Source organism: Chaetodon auriga, chromosome 17 (genome assembly GCF_051107435.1).
Source record: "Chaetodon auriga isolate fChaAug3 chromosome 17, fChaAug3.hap1, whole genome shotgun sequence".
Taxonomy (NCBI): Eukaryota; Metazoa; Chordata; class Actinopteri; order Chaetodontiformes; family Chaetodontidae; genus Chaetodon; species Chaetodon auriga.
In genome coordinates, this window is record NC_135090.1 from 13,783,309 (window position 1) to 13,805,720 (window position 22,412).

Here is a 22,412-nt window from a genome sequence, read left to right on the forward strand (position 1 = left end):
GATGGTTCTTTTGGTTGCTTTTGCATGGTGTCAACTGTGCATGGAAGAAGAGAAAAAGACTGGAACAGTTTGGCCTTGAAATACCACTCTAGTTGAGTGCATCAGAGTTTAACCCTTTGATGCACCAACAACTCTGATCCCTCCTGCTGGATAAAGTCTAAAAGCTTAAAATGCATCATACGCACTGTTCTTGTATCCAGTCAAACATTTGGCTTCTTGTTATTTCACTTGGCTGTTTGAGCCTCACAGTGCAGAATGATGTGCAGAGTTTGACACTCGATCTCTGTTTCACATTCATCTGCTGAAGAGGGAAAGTACAATTATTAACTGTTATGTTAGAAACATCTATGTGGCCCCACATGAAAATGTAAAACCATATAAATACAATACAGTACAATATAAATTAAAACTCACTCAAGGTAGTCCTGAAAAGTCTTTATAAAGATAACTGTAGTTAAGCCGGAGAGCAGCTGTGCACCCACATCCCAGAAGAATCAATGAATCAGTCAACTTTAAGTCAGTGCTTTCAAGTTATATAGCAATTATTCTTATTCAAACTATCTCCAATATGCATTTGAGATTATGTTTTCTTTTTCATAGCAACAGATCACAGGAAGCCATAGTACTGTACATGAGCATTATTCTCCCAGCATGCATTGTTTGTACAAAAAGAGACCAGTAGATGTCAGCATAGCTGAAGGAAGCGGCTGCTAAATGACGAGAAGAATGAGCACCAGGGTCAAAGCTCTTGTAATAGTGTTTCCTGGCAACAAGAGGTGCCTTTACGATATTTATGTGTCTGTCTGTTGTGTATTTGTTCCTGTCTTCACAGCGCTGTCTGAGTGCTTCTAACTGCGGTTTCTTTGTGTTCGGTCCATACGGGAGGCAGTTATTCCTGAAAGCATGAAAATTGTGAAAATGAACTTCTTCCACTGGCATTCTCTCATTTCCTGCGCTGCGAGCCTTTAACAAAGAGTGACACAGAATGGGTTTACTCACCAGAACATTTCAATGTGATCTCTGCTTCTCCATTGGAATAAAGGAAGTGAACGTAATGTGATTCGTAACACTGAGCTGAAATTGGTAAACAGGATGGAAAATAAAGTGACTGATTTCAATTAAATTATGTCTGACAGTAATATTTGGTGGTTATTTATATTTTCAATGCAGAAGTTAAAAAGTGCTAAGAAAAAAAAATAACAAAACTTGAACTAAGAGTCTAAACATCATGCACTGCATCCACTCATATCTAACTTCATGCCTCATTTTGATATACTGATGACATCAGACTAATCCACAGGTTCAGCAGCTGCAGTAAACCCACTGCTCTTTAACCCCTTGTACATGTCACACTGAACGGCATTGATAAGAAGATGCTGAATACGGCCTGCCTTTTAAAGCCCTCTAAGGCAGTAAAACTGATAAGGAGGACAGTCTGCCTTTAACTCTGTGTACTCCATGTAGCTTGTGTCAGCTTGCCACGGTCGCAGCTGGAGTCCCAGGTGTTCGCCTGACTTACAGGCAGAGGAAGGAAGTGGGTGAAAGTGCAATGAGTAGCTGTCTCTCTATATATATGCAGGTTATTGCCTGTATGCCATGAGTCACTCTGACTGTGTCAACTAATATACAGTACCTGTAATGATAACTCAATGTCCAGAACTGTCCTGTATATAAGTCAGGAGTCCCATGTCCCACCTGTGTTATTAAATCATGGCAGTCCGTTGATCCACCCCATAGATTAGATGGAAATATCTCCACAACTATTGAATGGATTGAATTTTGTTTGTTAATAGCTTCCAGATTATTAATCCTCCCCTGATCCCCTGCCTTTCCCAGTAGCACCACCACCATGCCCACGTGCTAATAATATTCCCATCAGCTTCACTTGTCCTTGATGTTTAGTGAATTCACGACCCATCAGTTACGCAGGTTTATCGGCCTGTAAAAAACATTATTGTCTTACTCACAAGAAAATGGTATCTAGCATTGCAGATATTTTCAACAGCGTTTGTCCCCATGAGGAAGGCGAGTCCCACAATGTGACTGTATGAACAGATTTATGTCCCCACAACATGAGTAATACATGTAAACATGCACAAACACAGAGACCAGAGACTGGCTCACCCTTGATCCAGTTACCAGCTGATGATGCCATCCAGAGGTGGGCTCTTTTTGCCTTCAGGAAGCTTCCCTCGAACACAGTTCAGAGCAGCTCGTCCTCCCCTGGCAGTGTGTCATTGGGCCGAGCATATGTGATAACCACATGGCGGTGGGTGGGAGAAGTTGGTGAGCATCTTTGATGTTCTTTTCCTGGCGTGAGTTGAAATGATAAGAGCTTAAAAATTCCATTTGTTTGTGATGCGAGTGGCTCAGGTAACGAGGATGAAGATGAATCCTCTCCCTGGGGGAATACGCTGCGCTTTGTGTTGCGCGGTTTGAAGTGATGAACTAGAATTTGAAGCCCGGAGACGAGCTAAATGTGCAGCCCGTCCTCTTTCTCGGTAGGCCCGGGCTTCTGCATGGCTTGCACTTGAACAGGCGTTAAGTGTAAAATAACAATAGCAAGCTCAAGCCCAGAGAAGTAGGTCAAATGGCATTCTGGGTTAACAAGAAAGCATGACAAGCCCTCAGAGACACTGTGACAAGCAGAGGGATGGAGCAGACTTGCTTACATCTTATTTTGCTCTCCTCTCCTTCGTCCCTCACGTCTTGTCTATTAAAATAAATATTATGTCATTGGACTCGACATGCTTAACCTAATTCTGAGGGCTGTTTCTAATGTCACACACAAGCTCCAAACCTTTAGCCATCATGCAGTGCAGTCAGAGTTGGTCAAGGCCCAAGCTTGAGATTGCCTGTCAACACACGACAGCATACTTCTGTCTGAATTGGTAGAAATCAAAGTGAAATTTTGAGGCTCACTGAGTCCCAAATTGATCTCCCATTTGTCAGTGGGCTGTGGCATGTGGAACACAGGCCGAGCAGTCAGCCATCAGCGTAGCAGATGTTTCTGCGGCGTTTGGTCTCAGTGTGCGACTGAAGTAATTGAGCGCTGGTGGCAGCAGTGCAGGCCGGTGGAAAACCTCCCCGCCTGGGTTTGACAGTGCACGTGAAGGAAATGCACCGCACAGGCCGCTAAACCCACAGGGAGCCAGCAGTGCAAATTGTGAGATATGGATCTGTTATGACATCAAGAGTAGGTTGGGATTTCATAAATTACCACATTTACAACAGGGGATTTATTTAAAGGCGATGACTGGTGGTGCCTGCACTGTCACTGCACTCTCCTTCCAGCTACAAATCATATCCCGCCTGATACGCCTTCATCCTGTGTCTTCTCCAGCCTGTGCTTTAAATTATGCTGTTTGCCGTCGTTTATATTCACACACCACCTTAACAGCAGTGACAAAATACACGGTAGCTCCCCGTACAGTATAGTCAGACATGCCTGTGTGTGTTCCTGATGAAAATGTGTCACACAGCACGCCTCTATCAGGATTTATGGACTGTTGCTCTTGGCTACATCCACACTAGAAAAGGGGCATTTGCAAAATAAAGCCGGTAAAACCCGACACAGTAGAAGGAATGTTTTTTTTTTTTTTTTTTTTGGCAGAACATGTGAAGATAGGTCTGAATCTCTTGTGAGCTCTCTGGTTTTTAAGAGATTTACATGTGTTTTTTCAAAAAATTGCACCTATCCTTCAGTTGTTTAGGAAAAAATAATTAAAATGGCTGTGAAGGTCCTACATGCCAAGACTTTTTATTGAAATAGTACAACATAAATATGCAGCAGATTAGGCAAATCCAAAATCCACGGTCTCCAATGAAACCGTTAAGCCCTTTTAGTTTCCCCTCTCTATTTTTCTCTGACACTGGCTCCACGTGTCACCTCCCACTGCAAAACCCATATTTTGTTGGAAATTCCTCAACAAGAGCTTAATGCACTTCTGGATTAGTGTGACAAAAGATTTTCACGTTTCAAAGGGCTTAACATCTTTGTGTTTTTCCGCCGCTTTCTTTTCGCCATATCTCCTAATATTGTCAGCTTAACCACCGTTTTCCTGACATGACTGCTGCTTCTCCTCTTTGTGTCGCTGGGTGTGGGCACACCATCGTGCATGTTTGTGATCTGTGTCAAGAAGGCAGACAGTAGGTAGAAAAATGTTTTTCTTCTCATGTCCTTGCGTCTCGAGGTTAAAGTTTTACTGTAAGTTAAACAGTCAGGTAATATCCCTCGTGATGCTAGTTATTGTGTTTCCAGTCTGCAGTAACAGACTGGAAATCTGCAGAGTTCGGTGCGGCTGCCTGTCTAGAAATCACAACGCTCTTCCTCGTCTCCGTCCCTGCTGTCAGCGGCGTCCTTGGAGTTTGTTTAATGGCAGCGATGCCTGAGAGCAAATAAAAAAAGACCAAAGATTGGAGAGAAAAGAGAGAAGCGTTCTCATCCAGAGGTGTTAAGAGAGGGAGAGGGTTGGAGTCAGACAAATCAATAGCTCCTGCACTTCAGTCTTACTTGCAGACTTCATAATCACAGTCCAGTGGAGCTTGTCATTTCTCATCAACACAGAGAGCCTCTTTGTACCACAGACTGTGCAACTCTCAAATCACCTTCCTCGTCTGACAATGACAAATGACGCGTTGACCTTTTGGTGTACGACACACCTGGGGTGCTGCAGGAGCGAGGACTAAAAAGTCATGGCAGGTATTCGTTCCACACAGCAGGCCAGAAGCCCGTTTTTGCCCTTTCTCGTCTCCCGGTGTCTCTTCTGCGATCTCCAGGGTTTGATTGTTTCGAGACAGCAGGTTTACTGTTTGATCTTTGTGACTAAAACCAAGAACAGGTCTCATGAATGATGTTAACAGTTTAATTGGAGGGAATTCCTGGTTATGTTACCTATGTGTACCTTTAATACCAAGGCTTGAGTGTGAAAGTGTCACGAGGAAGATGTCTGGTCAGCATAACGCAGCTTGGTTTCCCCTTTAAACCCCTCATCACAGATCATGACCTTAGCGGACATGATTTATGAGCAGTTCAACCAACCACAGACAGATTTGCCCTTCTCTGATAACGTTTGAAGGATTTTTTGAGTCTTGAAGAGTTGATAGTATCCAGCATTTCAGAAGGAAAGGCAAAGATGTAAGGAAAGTTCGATCATCTAGTGACCACTTAGGTTTATTTTCTGAGCCTTCCTTCCTTCTTGACCTTGGTTCCCCCGTAGAAATCATCAGTGCAACAAATGTTCAGTCCAACTCACAGCACGGTCTGAATTACAATTCCTGAAATTAGACACCAGTGAAACCAAAAATGTAACTAAGTGCTTTCAGTTAAACACAAATCCAGACTGTTTGTTTTTAAAAAACAACTTTATTAATACTTTTTCTTTTGTTAAAAACAGAATATATAAAATGATTTCACTCTAGGAGTTATTTTACAGAGCATAGTGGCTTTTGCTTCAGAAAACAGAAACAAATTGCTACTTGTACAATGTGAAAAATAAAAGTCCTTCCCCTGCAGTGACCGAGCTTAAATCGAGTCAGCATTAAAGAAATTCAGTTTTCCTTTTCTTACCAGAAAAAGGGTCTGTGGAAAGTTTATTATAAACACGATGTTGCTGCTACATTAAGGCCAAACCCCCTACAGACGTGTGGAAAACTTCCTTGGTAAAGTGACAATGTAGGTTTTTTTTTCTCCTTTTAAATATAGTCTTTGAAATTAAATAAAACTTAAATGAAAAGCTTTTCAAAAAGCAAGCAAGTATTGCACAGAAAGATCTCCTAGTACCCTTTAAAAATATAAAAGGAACTCACTAGTACACCCCAGAGAAGAAATTTATAGCTGAGGTCTTCAGAGGAAGCAGCTGCTGCTGGACAAATTCCTTTTTTTAAATACACATATATCCACAGCATAGAACCTTGTGGCTCTTTGTCGAGTAGAAGAGCATTTTGTGCTCTTATTTTGTAACTGTTTGTTGGCATGGAGATAAAAATTTCAAGATGCAGCAGCGTTGGGCTTGTTGTTTTGGACGAGTGGCAGTTAATCAACAAGACCCGTTTCGAGGTGAACGAGGTTGTGGGAGTGTCTGCGAGATACTGCATTTCACGGTCACAGTTTTGGTGGGCTAAAAGAGCCTCCGTTTAACCCACAGATGGCCATAACAGGACCCTAGTGGTGTGTCTTAGTAGTATGCAGTGCTGTAGCCGGAGCAGTGCTGCATAGCCTCTAAATACCCACCTAATTGGCATGGAAAACATGGAACATGAAAAACAAATGAGAAATCAAATATAAAACAATGCATGTCACTCTGTTACATTCTGTTCTCAAATCAAAAACAGATGAGCTTCAAAATGTCAGGAAGCAAATATATATATATATATATATATAAAAAAACAGAAACACACATTATGTACAGTGTTCAGCCATTCAAGACACATACGTTCATCATGTGGTTCAAGTTCTGGGGCTAGGAGCCTGATATGGGCCAAAGAAAGACAACCAGCGCACAAATTCAAAGCGGAATTTTTTCTATTCTGTATCAGGTCAACTGATGCAATAATTTAAAGGAAAATAAGAGCCTAATCTAAAACCATGTGGAGGCAGGGGAGACTGATGTTTAAAACATACGAGGTTTGGACAGAATGACACACAACCAAATAACAACAATACTAAGAACAGACCAGACAAAGTCGGTCTGTTCAGAGGGACGAAGTGAAATAATAAAACACACACACACACAGTTGAGTTGAGGGAGTGGTTCTGAGTGTGTCGATCTTTGATTTTGTTCTGGAGTTTCTATATGTTTGGTAGCTGACGGAGTCCAGGCAGGAAACACAGTCGGTCAGGAAATGTTCCTTCTGAATGAAACGTTCGTCTGGCTGGTACAGATTCAAAGTGTTCATAGTGGAGTTTGGTGGCTTTTTCGTGGAGTTGTCTTTATGTGTGGTAGATCTTGTGTTCGTACTCTGTGGCAGAGCAGCTGTGAGGAGAAGCCATTTCTCTGTGGATGGGCGCCGGGATGTTGTTGCTGCTGCTGCTGCGATGTTGGTGGTTGTCGGTCATGGTCAGATTGAGCAGGCTGGTGCAGGTGGGCAGGTAGATGTGCTGCACGTGCTCCACCTCCGACCGACACACAGGACACAGCTGAGGGAAAGGAAAGGAAAGTCTTAGGCACCAAGTTCATTTTTTAATATTGAGCTTGTGTGCAGATATCAATGGTTAAAGGGGAGTTTACACACTTCTGGTCGGACATGATACCTGGCTGACTATTGCATTACACTTGTGAACCCGAAAAGTGTCAATGCCAGTGAAACAGAAAGGTGCAAGCTAAGAGAAAATGCAACCACACTCAGGCTGTGAGTCTCAGAAACCTGCAAGACTTGGTGAGAGTACTGTTACTACTGAAGTCATGTGACCAACATCCGTGTTCAAACTGAAGGATGTGACCAATGCCTTCCAGGAAAGGTCAAGAGAAGCTGAATCATGACCCCGTTTCATGGATTGCTACAAGAGAAAACTGTTTCCACACTCATGCTGAAGCAGTGGAACTTCTCTCATCTTAAGTTTCTACTGACTCATTTGGACGTCTATTAGCTGGGTCACGTTTCGTAGTTGAGTTAATGGAAGGAAGACTTGGCTGGCTGCTATAATCCCTTTAGAAGACAAACGCACTCTCTCTCTCACACACGCACACACACCATCTGTTTCCACAAAGAAGGGCAACATTTAGCTGATTAAGGAGGGGGGGGGGCAATCAGGTCAGCAGTGTGTAAGCAAAGCTTTGAATGTTGTGTAAAGGACCATGAAAAGGATCAAAAGTTTTAAGTAAAATATAATTAAAGAGCTTTTGGCAAAAGTGGAAACTTAAAGTAGACCGAGGAGCCTTGAGCCAAGGCAAAAAAAAAAACAAAAAACAAAGCAATGTTGCCTTGTCGTTTAGTTGACTTTTTTAAAGTACTACTTTTAAGGTGGCATCAGCTTTTGCAGAATAGCAAACGCCCGTGGCTGATAAACAAACCCTTCCATAGAAAACTCCGGAGACATTCCCACAATGAGTGAAGAAGAGTCTCACCTGAAGCTGACTGGCGCAGGTCTGGCAGCACACCATGTGGCCGCAGGGGCAGAACGCGGCATCTATCTCCTCCTCGCAGCACAGCATGCACAGCAGAGCCTCTCTGAGCTTCTGCAGCCGCTCCTGCAGGGCCCGGCTCTGCTGGCAGCTGCCACAGTCCAGCCCCTCGTCCTGCTGGTCGTCTCTGCTCGGGGAGCGTGAAGGAGAGGAGCGCTCGCCGCTGCCAGAGCGGGACACCAGGTCCACGACGCCAGAGTTGTACAGGGCACGGCGGGCGTGGTCGTACACTTCCTTGGAGGTGCGCCGGATGTCAAAGACGTACTTCTTGCCCAGGTTGATGTTTTCATTGAGGAAAAGTGAAGCTAGGTGGCCCTTAAAGTCTCTGCTGTACTGCATCATCACTGCATTAGTGACTGTGTCGCACCTAGAAATGAAATCAAGACATGATCACTAATGTCAGCAAAATCAGAGCATTTGACCCAACAAGCTACCAGTTCCAGGAAATAATACCACTAAATGATCCACAGCAAGACCAACATCTATCTCTCAATCTCTTCTTCACCTCACTCTTCTGTTTATTTAATATCCTCCCTGCACTGCATAGTTAAGCATCCTGCTCTCATGCCATATTCACCACTGTGAGATTAACACTTGCACATTTGTTTCCGAGCAAACAGGACGAAGACATGCCTGCAAAAAATGAAAAAATAAAAACCTGCAGGCTCTGAGCTAAACCCCATCCCTGAAACAAAAGCACAGGGCTGTCTTTTGTACCTTTGTACTATTGTGACTGACAGTACAATTTCATAGCTCAGCCATTTGAATTGTCCCTGCTCACTGCAAATTTCTCTCTCACTCACACACTCACACACACTGTCTATGGGAAGGAAAAATTCTGTCTTTACTGAAGATTGTCCTGTGCAATCTACATTTCCATCCACCCTCATTTGGGTCAAGGACATGTTTTATGTGGCTACGTGTGACTCTTTGCATGTATTTATACCATAATACAGGGTTAAAAGGGAAAGGGGGCACCCTGAGTCAGTGTGTACAAATGTGGGAGAATGTGTACTCAGGAAGCTCTGCATGTCAAATAGGGCAGAACAAGATTTTACAGAGCATGTTTTAAAGGCTAAATCATCTACTTGTGTTTCGTGAAGGATAGCGAACAATGAACTTCTGCTGTCACAGTGAGTACGAGATTGTTCTAATGCAGGTCAGATTTGTGAATGACTAACATCTGCAGGTGGGCCTGCTGACAGACACTCATACAGTAACATAAACTCCACTGAGCAGCAGAGCTTCAAAATAATTTGAAATATTATCTTGGCTCACCACGAGGTGAGCTTCAGTCTGCCGCTAATAATTCAAGGCAGTATTGACTTGGAATAAGTTATTAAAAGTCCCGAGTTTACTTCTATTAAAATCTGACTGCAGCGCTAAATAGCTGCAGGGAATGTGTATGTGTGAGTTATTGATCTGGGCTTAAATCAGCATGTTTTTAGCTCTCACCTGTAGAAGGCGTGTGTCTCTGTGATGGCCCGGTAAAGGCCGCTGGCTGCACGGTTACTGATGAGCTTGAACAGAAGCACCACGCTGTCGCTTGTGTCCTTGGTTACTGTCAGGTACACGGTTTTCCCGGACTGGGTGGCAATCTGGATGACTGGATAGCTTACTCTAAGAGAGAGAAAGAAGACATATTGAATATTGTTCAAGGCAGACATGTCGTTCTTAAACCAAAACCTGCACCTTCTTGATACCTACATTCATGAAACTTTCCACCACTGTGAGAATATGCACAGCTGTTTGCAGAGGTCTAGGTGGAGCATACCTGTTGACTAAGCTGAAGTCCTCCTTGCAAACGGCGATACCCTCAGGGCCAACACCAATGGCCAACCGTTGGCCGTTTGAGTCGCGAGCCCAGTGCCACTCCACCCCGTAATGCTCTAGAGAGGAGACCAGCTGCAGGGCCTGATACTCCACTGAGCCCTGGCTTGAACCCTCCAGAGCCTTGTGTCTGGATATGATGCTGCACAAGTTGAGGAGAGAAGGGAAGAAAGACCATCTTAAGTTGATTTAGCTCTAAAGCTCAGACTGGAACATTTTCTGACACAAGCCTTAGTATATAAATAATCTTCTATATCAATGAACACCCACAGTGACGGGTGGATTATACAAGCAGGATAAATGCATCACCAGAGTGTGTTTTAACTGTCAAAGTTGAAGGCAACCTCGGGCAAAAAGCTCTGATGTTGAACTGGGTTTTTTTCTGACAACTATACTTATGAGATCAATGCTCACTCAGCAAAGTGAACGCTTCTTTTAGCCTCTGAAGCCTGCTGATTTCTACAGATTGTGCGAAAAAATGTCTAATGGCCTCTCTTGTTCCTGTAACAGTGTTGTTTTTGTGTACATTTTACTTGTGCTTAAGTATTTATTCTCACAGGTATTGTACTTCACTACATTTCAAGTGGCATCCTTTAGAGTTCCCACTAAAGTAACTGTAACCAGTGAAAACTAATCTAAAATAACAGTACTTTTGAGTACAATATACTAGTCCCCCCTTTCCTCCCCCTTATATGGTATACCATGCTGATCCACAGCAGGGAGACCTTTCAGAGAAAGGCGTAGAAAATAGCTGCTGGAAAACGCATGCACCTGCATACACAGCAGGCTGGGGCTGAGTGTAGGTGCAGCAGAGAACAACAGTGCCTGCTGGCTCACTGCAGCACATGGATAAAGAGTTTAATGTGGCACGTTTGGCAGATGGGGCTTCATAATGTATAATTTAAGAGTCTCAGCATTTGAGGAACAGTGCCATGTGCACAACAAATGGTTCCTTTAGGCACGCCAAAGGCTGCAATTACAAAATGGAGCCACTGCAGTAAGTCTTGGATAAATTCCCAACAGTTGCAGGTGGGACAGGCACTGCTTTGGTAGGCGTAGTGCTGCGTTCGCACCAAGGGATCCACCTTCTCGACAGAAACTTTGAAGATGTACAGTGGGTTCTGTCAGTGCGCACACATGCTTCATGATCTCCATTCAGCTGCTCTGTTTGACTGTGTGTGTGTGTGTGTGTGTGTGTACTAGCTGTTAAACAGCCTACACAGACTGTTTGGCTGTGTGTGCTGTAGTCTTATCTAAAGTCTTTCACCCTCATAGATAAAGTTACTCTGGCTGAAAAAAAAAATAGACTCTGCAATTTATAAATATGCTGTAAAAAAAAATGAAGGACAGCACTATCAGTTCAACTCAGGGTAGCTTTTTTGGGGGGTATTTTTTGCTTAAGACAGCATTTTGATTTATTAAAATGACTTTCCCTTCATTTCCTTGAACACCAGCTGCTACATTATGCAATCCTTGGCTCATTTCCATGAATCATCGTTTACTTTTCATCATGGCTTTATGAGGTAGAGCTTCAGCAGAGGTGACAGAAAAAAGATTTCAGTCATTTGCCCGAGCTTGTTAACTTATATGTACACAGGCAATTAAAATGATGTTCAAATTCCAGTTGTCTTGTGTAAACTCCACCCAAAGTCCAACATCATTAGTGGTGGTTTGGGGGTCAGGGTAGGGTTTTTGTTAGTCAGATGTGGAGAGAACAAAGATTCAGGGCCTTCAGGACGCTTGAATCCTGTGCTGGGTTTGCTTAAACAGTGCTGTACCTGTTGATAGTAGCGGTGCTGGGCTCCTCTCCACACAGCTCCGAGTACCAGTACTGGGCTGTGTTTTGGTTGTAGTCACCAAACTCGGCCTGTGCCAGGAGTGCGCTCAGGTCCTCCGCTTGTTCCGAGCCCATGCGTAGGTGACCGTTATGGAGGTCCTCCTTCACATGCGTGAAGAAGACGTGTCTGTGGGACAGGGAGAAAACAGAGCAAACTGGTCAAATGGGAAATCTGTCAATTGCCAATGTGATGTGGTAGGCGAGGGTTAACTGAATAAACAAAGACTACAGTTTATCCAGACACAGCACAAATGATCATCTCTACCAGCGCCCACTTTCATTGTTCAACTGACTTTCACGTGTAATCATCGAGGAGTCGGCATGTCTGGAGCACACACAGCCCAGAGCAGGTGGTCATTACAGGGCTAGGATTTCACCACAAACAGCAGGTGTGTGTGTGCGTGTGTGTGGGTGTGTGCAGCAGAAGGAGAAAGATCTGTGGCATTTGTTCAGTTGTCACCATGACTCACTTTCCCTTTTTTTCCCAATGTCTTCCTCAAAACTATTAGAACTTCCTTCATGTGTAAATTCACAAGAGGCTCTGAAAGGGGAAGCTGTGAGAGGGAAAGTAGATACAGTAGAGGAAGTACTTGGACAGAGGGCAACTGTACTTAGTACTTTGAAGACAAACCAAGTTACCACTAATCTTGTCCACCTGACGTAGGAATTGTTCTAAAGGAGGTGGGTTTAAGAGGTAACAGTGAATCTTTGTATAGTTCAAAGATTACTGGTGCTCAAAAACAACAATTGTTATTGTTTAGGCTGAATGATTAAATGAGAACACAGCGTTTCAGTGCAGCCAAGGAAAACAGCTAAATTCTCAAAAATGCAAGCCATGGCTGGTGCTTTCCCATTGTTTTCACCAGAAGATGGAATTCTTTCCTTCGAGCAGCAGGTGACAAGACGTCAGAAGGAGCAACACCCTGACTGGCAGAGCGCTGAACTATAGTAACCTCAACAGATCCTTCCTTGAGATGACCTTTGGCACAGTAACCATAAGAAGATTGTACATGCACCAGCCTGCTCGCTGTCACCTGCTTCTGTCTGACGAGTTGGACAGCTTTCCACTGGCTCACGTTGTTGACTAGCTGGGATCCTGCTGGGTTGATGTAACTCGGATTCTTCCATTTCAACGCCCTGACTTCACATCTCATTATCTGACTTTTCAACCATTACATACATAGTTGATGCATGCATGGACGCTGCTCCAGCTACCCAATGTAAACCTCTCTGATCACACTGTATGTGCTGTTAACACCTCCATAGACTACAGACCTCTCTTAATTATACCAGAAATGAAAGTATGACATTGCCATCACGTGCAGACAAAAGTTCTAGCAATACAACAATTCAATGTGTAAAACTGAACATTTCGGCAAATTACATCCTGATGTGGTAGACTAAAAGCAGTTAGCTGTGCTTGAAATGGCTTATTTCCACTAAAAGAATAAAATAAAATCTCCCCTGGGCTGCAGTTCTCTTTGAAGCAGAATGCAACGGGAGACATTTTTCATTTAAGAAACCAGGTCAAACTGTAACTTGGGGATATTTGAGAGGGTTTAGAAGGACACTTTGGGTGGAAGGGGAAAACAGCACTCACCAGTCCTTTCTTAAGTTTATTTGAACCCATTGTGTTTTGTTTATGTAGAAATGGCATCTTATCGAGATGTCTGGTAAGAACAACAAAGGACATGGGAATGAGCTGGAGGGGACTTTCCTCTGTCCTCCTGTGGGACTGCAAACCCAGACTCTTGAGGGAGCAGCACACGGTGACTGATGGCAGAATATGCACACTTGTGTATTGTAAGTATTCCAGTATGCGACAACACAGACACACCTCATCCAACACACGTTCATAGTGCTTCAGAGGAGTAACAACAGTAGCGAAAAGCAGCTGAGAGGCACACAAACAAAGTCGGCCTACACCGCCCCTGATAAAGCCAGACCATAACAACGAAGCCCCATAGCTGACTAGCCTCAGGCATAACAAACAGTGCTTTGATATGGTGTTAAACATCCCATTCCCTCCAACACACACACACACACACACACACACACACACAGCACTCTATTGTGTCAGGCCCAGCAGGCATCATGTGATGGAGCGCTGCTAGTTTGCTACCTGCCTGACGCAAACAATAGGGCTGACTTTTTACTAGAGGGTGCCGACAAAGGGTTACGACAGGGCAAGCTGCAGAGGTTACTCTAGTTCAGGCGGGGATTGGCAAGAGGTTACTGTCAGTCACTGTGTCGGTGAGCAAGGCATTAATTTCTAACAAGCTTCCGTCATCGCATGTCCTGACCTGTTAGGGTGGTGTTGTGACACCAACAGTGGTTAGAGCCATATTACGTATCTACCCCTGTTAAACTTTAAGTCTTTCACTTGGTCAACCATGTGTGACAATGTGCACTATGGTGTGCAACTTTTGACCACAGGACTGCTAAGCGAGGGGGCCTGTGTGTAAACAGGTGTGCGTACTTTGCTGAGCTCAAGCCACAAAATTCCAGTCATCATTCAGATGAAAACACCTATCACAAGCGAACGGTAGGACAGGTAACTGCAGTTCACTGGAAGCTGTTACTTCCTGACTTCCCTGAGGCTGCGGAGGCAGATCAGATATACACTCTGCCAAACACCACAAAAACATGACTAAAAACTGACAACACGCAGCTGCTTCACACGCTGAAGGTAGCAATTTCTCCCACTGAGGCCCCTGTGAAGCTACTCTGCTACTGTATCTGCCTTAACCACCAGTTTTGCACAGCAATGAGAGCTCACTATGTAACTCTTGTTATGATAACAAGGACAGAAGTTTTTGTACAGATTACTCTAAACACAGTAAACTGTTTCGGTTGTATGTGTATCAAGCATATACTGTAACTTCTCAGACAGCCTGCCCAGGTGGTGAAATGCTGCCTGATCCATCCTAAACTCAAACAACAGTCCATAAATCCACAACATTTGAGACCCAGTGATGTGATTTGACTGGCTATGTAGGGCCACATTTAAAAAGATGTTATTCCTGTACAAACCCATCAGGTGGACACAGGCTCGTAACCAAGGCGACAAGACAGGAGGCAGGAGAACAGATAAATGACCTTACGCTCAACCAAACAGGCATCTGAGCTGATGATGGGGAGCTGAAGACACTGACTCGGGAGACTGACTCGTCCAGACAGAATTCACAGGGGTAAAATCTGTCTCTTGCTGGGACGTCTCCTGTGTGCGCTTCAGCCAGCCCGATTGTCTATCTCACGGACCAACATACATTACTATTCAGACGCATTTGCAAATGCGCAATGATTAATCGGTGACGTGTGCCGCAGCCACCAGCACAGCACTGCCTTGTTCTTTTGACACAGACTGAATGCCAGGAAGTCGGCGCTGAGACCAAAGTCTCCTGGCCTACTTTTACTGTATTACACTGTGTACATCACTGTTGTGTCCTTCATAGAGATAACCCATAATCACAGTCTTAAGAGGCTTACTCATTAACAGTCATAATACCCCTGTGAATGCTAACAGCATAGGAGAAATAAATGATCTTCAAAACAGTGGTTGTGGGGAAGGGAAGAAGTCATGTGGGGTGCTGCAGGAATGTGTGAATACTTGATTGCCTGGCTGGAATAATTCAATTAAAGCAGGCCTGAACTCTGAGAAGGAATATTTGAAAATAGGTCACTGGCTGCACAGCTGAGCTAAGGGGACGTGGATGATATAATTCAGCTGATTTCTTCTGCCCGGGCTTTGAACCATTCAAATTTAAAACAGTGAAACGCCCCCAAAATGCAGTGTTTGTGCATTTTAAGCAACTCGGTGTTGAACCATTTGGAACTTTTCATCAGGGGACTGGTGCCTGAGAGAGAGAGGACAGGCATACTTGGAAGACTTATTACCAAGTCAACTAAACTGCAGTGTGTTCCTCCCATCTATAAAACCATTGTCTCATTTTAGTGTTTTCTGCCCCAACTCCAGTGTCTACTCCCCCAGTAGGCAGAATGTCAGCGCCACACAGAAGAACAAAACGTCCCCACCAAACTGAAACCTAACACCTCTGCCTAGAGACTGCGCCTCATCCAGCCAATCACCAGTAGAGTTTCAGACCTCATCGCTTGAGCTCTCAACAATGCGGTTTGTGAGCTAGTCAAATAACACGCTGCCAGGAGCTGTGCGCTCTGAGGTTACTATCTGTCATTGAACTATAGTAAACTCTGCTTAACATCTTCTGAGAAGTGAGGGCTACACGGACAGACAGACAAATGCTTATTGTAGCTTTAATCGTCTAATTTAACGGAGGCTTGCAAAAGTAATCATTTCAAACACTAAATATAACACATAAGGCCTTTGCTCTGTGCAGAGTTGGACTGAAAGCTATACAGCAATAAAACAAAGAGGCTGTTTGTATGCTAAATACCTTGGGGTACAGGCTGGTGCTATGTACTGGATGGTAAAATGGTGATTAAAGCCCAGCATCGATCCGAAAGTTCAGACGGCAAACAAATGTAACAATTCCGTCATTCTTGGACAAGCGCTGATGTTGTGACTTCAAACAAGACAAACCAGGGCTCGGCTACTCGAGTGCACAACAAACGGAGCCGCGTAGAAACTCACGGGCAAAGTAAAAGTGTCTAACTACCGGCGGTGGAGCATGCTGATTAAAAACTTGGTGAGGTATTTTTGAACATCTGAAGACCCACGGGCGTGTTGTGTGATCTTCAGCTTGATCCTCTCTGTAGCCTGCCACAGTGAGCTAGAAATGATAACTGCTGTGTGACCTGAATAAATTAAATCAAATTGTTTTCGCAGAACATCCAGTAGACGAGGCAGAGTGGGAACTTTGTCAGAGATAGCGCCCATGTCTCAGTTTTCGTGGGTGAGCTAATGCAAGATAAAACGGCAATTAAATCTCGTAGAAACGCAGCTGAATCATGCAGAAGATGTCGAGTGAAGCTTCTTCTTCATGCAGGATTGTAGGGCTGCTGCGATTTATTATTGATGATGAATGTAAATGTTCACAAAGTCTTTGTTTTGTAAAACTGTTTCTCTGTTGATCCATTCTATACACACACAAACTACATAAAGTTGGAACCTATCCCACCATGCACTGGGGGAACGGAAAGAAAACACCCTGATAGATCGATAACTTGGCTAACACACAGGCAGGCAGCACTTTCATTTCTACAGATTTGGTCTGCAGTCTACCCGACTGACAGGTTTTTGCACTTCCTGAGATGATATAAGGAGGAAGGGTCACTGTCCTCTGAGAGCTAAGAGGTCAGTGAAAGTACTTGGATGATGGATAAAAGATGGATAAAAATCTGTTTAATTTGAGTCTGAAATTACTTCCAATACTGTGCTGTATCACAGAAAAGATGGCTTTTAACTTCTCATAGTTCGATGACAGTGACCCATCCTTGTAAGAAAAACCTTTTAAAATTTGTGACATTATTGGTTGAGGACGTCTTCATGGGTCAAAAAACAAGCAAACTTACCTTGTAATTATTAAAAAAAGGCACGGATTAAAATGACCCCTCCTTAGTTAAAACTCATTTGGCTTCAGGTTTGGATTTAAGTTAAAGATAAGCTCAACACCTAAAGGGGTACACAGGTTAACAATCAGGACCTCTGATAAAGCCTCTAATGGCTGTGTGCACCCAGTGTTTGCCTGATCAGAATGTTAAATACATGGGCTAATGAAGGGGAAACATTCAGATATTTAAACCAGAAACACCCCCCAGCAAGTGGTGCTTAATGATGCAGATAACACAGACTGTTGTTCAGGCCCTTGGGTCAGGCTCCCTTAGCCAATAAAAAGAATGACTTCCTGTGGGCAAGCTGTTACATTACATCAGTTGACATGTCATGGAAAAACAGATGAATACAGTTCAGATGCTTTATAAGCAACTATATTTTGAGGCACTGATCTGGAGTTCCACTGGCATGAAATAAAAAAAAAAACAAAACGCAAAGTTCACCATCTCCAACCACTGGAAGGTTTGAATGACCTTGCTTCAGTCTGTGTTCAGTGTAGCTATCCGAAATAGCTGAGAGACACATTGTGTACTTGCAAAACGTATCCTATTTGCAAAGCAAGCTGGGAAATACTAAATTTATAACACAGGCCTGGGAGAGATGGGCGAATGGAGAATCTCAAAGCAATGAGATTAAAGAAAAAAGGCTTTTAGAAGAAAGGACACGGCTGCCACAGAATCAAGATCAGCTTAAGCCTTACAACTCAAATAGATATGGCCTGCACTTCAGCTGTGTGTTAGAAAAACCCTTTCCAAAAGGTTATATGAGTAAAGTATTACTGACTGTAGGAAACTGAACCAAACAACTGTCCCGTGAGCAGCCAGGATCCTCTTTCTTGGTTTAAATGCTATAAAAAAAAAAAAAAAAATACTGCTTCAAGTCTGGATTCTACTTTTTCCACACACAATTAGGCCCTTCACAAGAGCAAGATGAATTAACACAAAGTGCGCAAATAGTCAGCTGCATGTGAGCATGAACACTCAAGTGACCCGCTAGGCTTTACGTGGCAGCAGAGTACATAGCAGCTTATATAAGCAGCTCTGTGCACGCTCAGTCCAGTGTAGGTTATGTAATAAGGCCTATAAGAAGGGCGTAGAAAAAGAGGCCCACCCTTCAGCTCAGATGAGAATTTGCTTTGTCCATATGCTGCTGAGAACATTTACCCCAGCTCACGTATAATTGCTACTTAAATAGCTACTGAAACATGCTTTGTGCTTAAACCTGTTGACTGTCTTCGACTGTTTTATGACTATAAGGATGGCAAACATGCCCTGTGTGAGTAACAAAAATGTGCAACAAGGGAGGGACTTCTGTGCTTGCCATGATGAAGTTGTGAGGAGGCTGTGGTAGGAAGTAGGTCAAAGGTGACAACACAAAATATGAGCAAAATGGGACTAAAAGTGCTAATTTGGTCAAATTATGAAGAGCCTCACAACAAATCAAGTGAGACGTTTTAAATGAAAGTTAAAACAATAAACTTAAGTTATGAAAAATAACGTGAGATTAAAAACGACCATAATTCACAGAAATACCACAAGTAACTTCATGACCCTTGTAAATGAAGTACAGCAGTACAGCTGTGTGTTGGTCCCTCAAATGCTACTGCTGTGCGCTGTCAGCAACTTGTCTCATCTCTAAACCTGATGCCAGTGTTTTCTCCCCCACCACTTAAATTATATCACATCTGAGCAGATGGATGGCACGAAGGCTGCGCAAAAAAATTTACCACGGAACTTGACAGCGTGTTGGTGTGTGCCATGTGTGAATATTTATTAGCAGCAACCCCTCATAGCCTTGCCTGCCATCTCACATCTTTATCTCACCTTTTTTTTCACAACCCCATGACCCCCACCCGACGCCAGCCATCTGTTGATAACCCCTGCTAATCTGGTGGAGGTCAGAGCAGAGGCAGCCAAGTGCCCTCCTCACACACGCTCCGCCTCGACCCCGTTTCACTTTCTTCTTCAAAGGGTTTGCCAAATATGGGCTACTGGGGGGGCAGGTTTGAGCGAGATGGACGGAGAGGAAGTGCGAGCGGGGACAGTTTATATCCGACAGCGATAAAAAACGTGGCACGAGAGCAACATTTCTATCTTTATATTTGATCGAGCACAGTGAAGGGAGTGAAGAGGCAGTGAGAAACAGCTGAAGGTGAGCTGTGGGTTAACTGGGGAGAGACTGAGAGCTTACTGGAATGCCACACAAACTCTGGCCAAAGCAGATACATGTCAGTTTAATGAACAGCTCTAGTGGCATGCTGTGTGTGTGTGTGAGCGAGAGGGCAAGAGCAGCGTGGCGGAGCTTAAAAAGACACCAAACAAATTTCCTCTCAAGCCTGCCTGCCCTCCCTCCACCATCCATGCTTCCAACGCTGCAGTATCAAACACCAGCGGCACCGCCTGGGGTGAATATAACATCCACAGTATCAGACTAGACACTGTGTGTAATACAAGTTTTTTGGACAGGTTCCGGGAGCTGCGAATGCACTTGCTATTTATAACTTCAAACAAAACTGGGTCTGGGGAATACCGAGTCAGGATCTAGACTTGTCAAGGCTTGTTACTTTGTTCTGACTCTTGTCTTTTTGTTCCAGTCTGACGGGGGGGTGGGGGGTGACTCCAACATGTTATTTGTTGAAGCAAATGAAAACGTCACATTTCAGGTAAATGTGATTGAAAATCCGAAAAGTGCACGTGAAATGTTATATCCCGATGCTTTCAAACACTACCGAGCACCAGCTGCAACGGTGACTCATAATGATGAGAACGCTGTGTGGAAAACACCCTGCACCGGCCTGTCGCACAGTTTCCAAACAGCATCTGCAGAAATGTCAAATGGAGGGCTGTGCTTTTGTTCAGACAAAAATGGCCACAAACAATTGAAACAAAAAAAAGCACAACAAAAGTTATTTCGAGTTGAATGGGGGCAGTGACAGAGGTCCTGGCTGTCACACAGAGGGTCCCTAAGGGCAGGCACAGAGCAACACACAGCCCCAGAGCTGCTGGATCACATTTCCTGCCTGGTGCTCTGCCAAAATGACCTACAGTAACCCCAGAAGTATCCGGGGAAGAGGTTACCACAGGGCATCTCACTGTATTGGAAACAAAGTGATAAGATAATGCTCAGGGAACTCGCTGATTGCCTTTCTTCTGGCGTGTGCTCATCATTGCATGCAATAAGGAAATCAAATTATATTTTAATAACACAGATTAACTTTCTGCGAGCTTGTTTAGAGAAGGTGACTGATTTGAAGGTGCCTGGTAGAGAATGTGTCATAAACTAAGTGGTCAAATACAATGATCATATGTCTATAAACAGATGTGATGAATTTCACGTGGCAGATCTGCACAGGGAGTCTGCGCAGGCTGGTGAACATACCTCGTCTGTTCCTGCAGAATCAGATGAGGCTCCACGAAGAACTTGACGCGCAGCCTCAGTCGACAGGGCGCCACACTGTCCATCTGCTGGCAGATGCGGTTCCTCAGATTCAGCCACAGGTTCTCTCCTTTGCTGCCTGTGAACTGCAGCCCAAAGTAGTCCACTTCAATTATGCCCAACTTTCTGCAAACCTGGAGGGAGATGAAAGAAATGGGTCATAAAAGGGGCAAAGAAATTCAAAAAGGATCCTAAAGCTGTATTGAAGGACACAGAAAATCATTTAGACAGAGGAAGCTTTACATGCTCTATTAAAGCACCTAACATCTTGACTTTTGAGTTGTGACAGGAGGCTAAAATGCACTTGATTATTCAAGCCATTCTGGTTCTGGACTCCCTGTGGATCGTGGGCAAGAATCAACAGAATTCCCCAACAGGAATCAATGAGGTTTCACAAGATTTGCAGGGGGCTAACAAAACCAGCTACAAGTGCTTTTATCACTTAGCTCATTAGGATTTCTGTTACCCCAGTGCTACGCTCACACAGATAAAAAGCCCATCAATATTCTGAAGCTCACGATAGGGTGGAAGTGAACTTGGAGGCTCTCCCGGGGTAAAAGGGGGCTCATCAAACCCACAATCCCACGCCCCCTCAGCAGCGGCCATGAGGTTATTACACAACTGCTGGTGGACGTCTGCAGGGAGCCCGGAGGCTGAGATGAAGCTCATTCATCTCACTAAAGGCAAGATGAGGATGTGCCATGCATGTGAAATGGCTTAATACTTTATTTTTTACATATATATATAAAAAAATAACTTGAGGCTACTGATGAAAGGAAAAGTTCACACGCAGCCCCGTTTGTGTTCACTTTGGAGGGAATCTACACAATTTAGCTCGGACTGAAGTTTCGGATTGACTGGAGGGGAAACGCTGAGGCAGTAGAATGAACTCCAGTAACCTTGACTAAGCCTTCTGCCTCTGCCTAAGCCGTGCAGGTAGAGGCGAGCGCCAGCAGTTCTACACGGCGGAGGCAAAACTTTCCTTTATGTCTAACTTTATGTCTTTATTAAGTCACACGTCTCGAATATGAATCACATTTTAAGGCTTATTTGTTACAAACATACGTGTTTTTTTTCCCGCACGTTGCGCGCAGAACATTTTGTTTCCGGCGCTCGCGTGTGTAACACTGGAGCGGCAGTTTAGTTGCTGTTGTTTACACACGAAGTTCCCGTTGAATATCATGTCAAGCAGCGAATACATCTTCTTCAAGTATTCCTCCGTCTTGCCGAGCCTGGGTTCAATTCCTCAGTCTTATTTGTCTGAATATCTGAGTGGCACAGAAGCGACGAGTCGTTTTAAGTTTAGGAAAAAGGGGAAATCTAAAGTTTCGTAGCACAACCGGAGCACTGCCGCCACGCCTGGCAGTCACACGGTGTTTTAAAAAGGCATCACAATAACAAAACGTGATGTGTATTCCACCACTGCCTACCTTATTCAGACAGTCTTCACCGTTCGCCTTCGCGTCAACTTCCACTTCCATCACCACCGAATCCGGACGAGTAACGTGGCAGAGCATTTTGGCTGTGTCTTCCGTAAATCTTTGGTGTGCCACTCTTTTAAAAAATAATAAAACAATGCTCGAGCCCTCTTCAAAACCCCTACATCAAGCCCTCGTCACTTTCTCAGCCCTTCCACTTCGTGTGGCGGATCTGC

The 22,412-nt window shown here is 44.1% G+C and overlaps 1 protein-coding gene across 1 annotated transcript; it reads right to left on the minus strand.

Annotated features, from left to right (window-relative positions):
* Window positions 1–5,345: 5,345 nt before the first annotated feature.
* On the minus strand, window positions 5,346–22,412 carry mylipa (myosin regulatory light chain interacting protein a). Its single transcript, XM_076755071.1, has 7 exons — window positions 22,189–22,412; window positions 20,702–20,892; window positions 11,732–11,917; window positions 9,898–10,095; window positions 9,579–9,743; window positions 8,067–8,490; window positions 5,346–7,138 (listed from the first exon to the last, which is right to left on the minus strand). Exons 1-7 carry the CDS (start codon window positions 22,273–22,275, stop codon window positions 6,932–6,934), a joined length of 1,458 nt encoding a protein of 485 aa, XP_076611186.1. The 5' UTR covers window positions 22,276–22,412; the 3' UTR covers window positions 5,346–6,931.

Coding starts and splice junctions, on each gene's coding strand:
- mylipa (XM_076755071.1), bottom strand. CDS start 22,275: ATGCTCTGCCACGTTACTCGTCCGGATTCGGTGGTGATGGAAGTGGAA. Junction 10,096..11,731: donor AGCACCGCTACTATCAACAG/GTACAGCACTGT, acceptor CAACTTGTGCAG/CATCATATCCAGACACAAGG. Junction 9,744..9,897: donor GACTTCAGCTTAGTCAACAG/GTATGCTCCACC, acceptor TCTCTCTCTTAG/AGTAAGCTATCCAGTCATCC.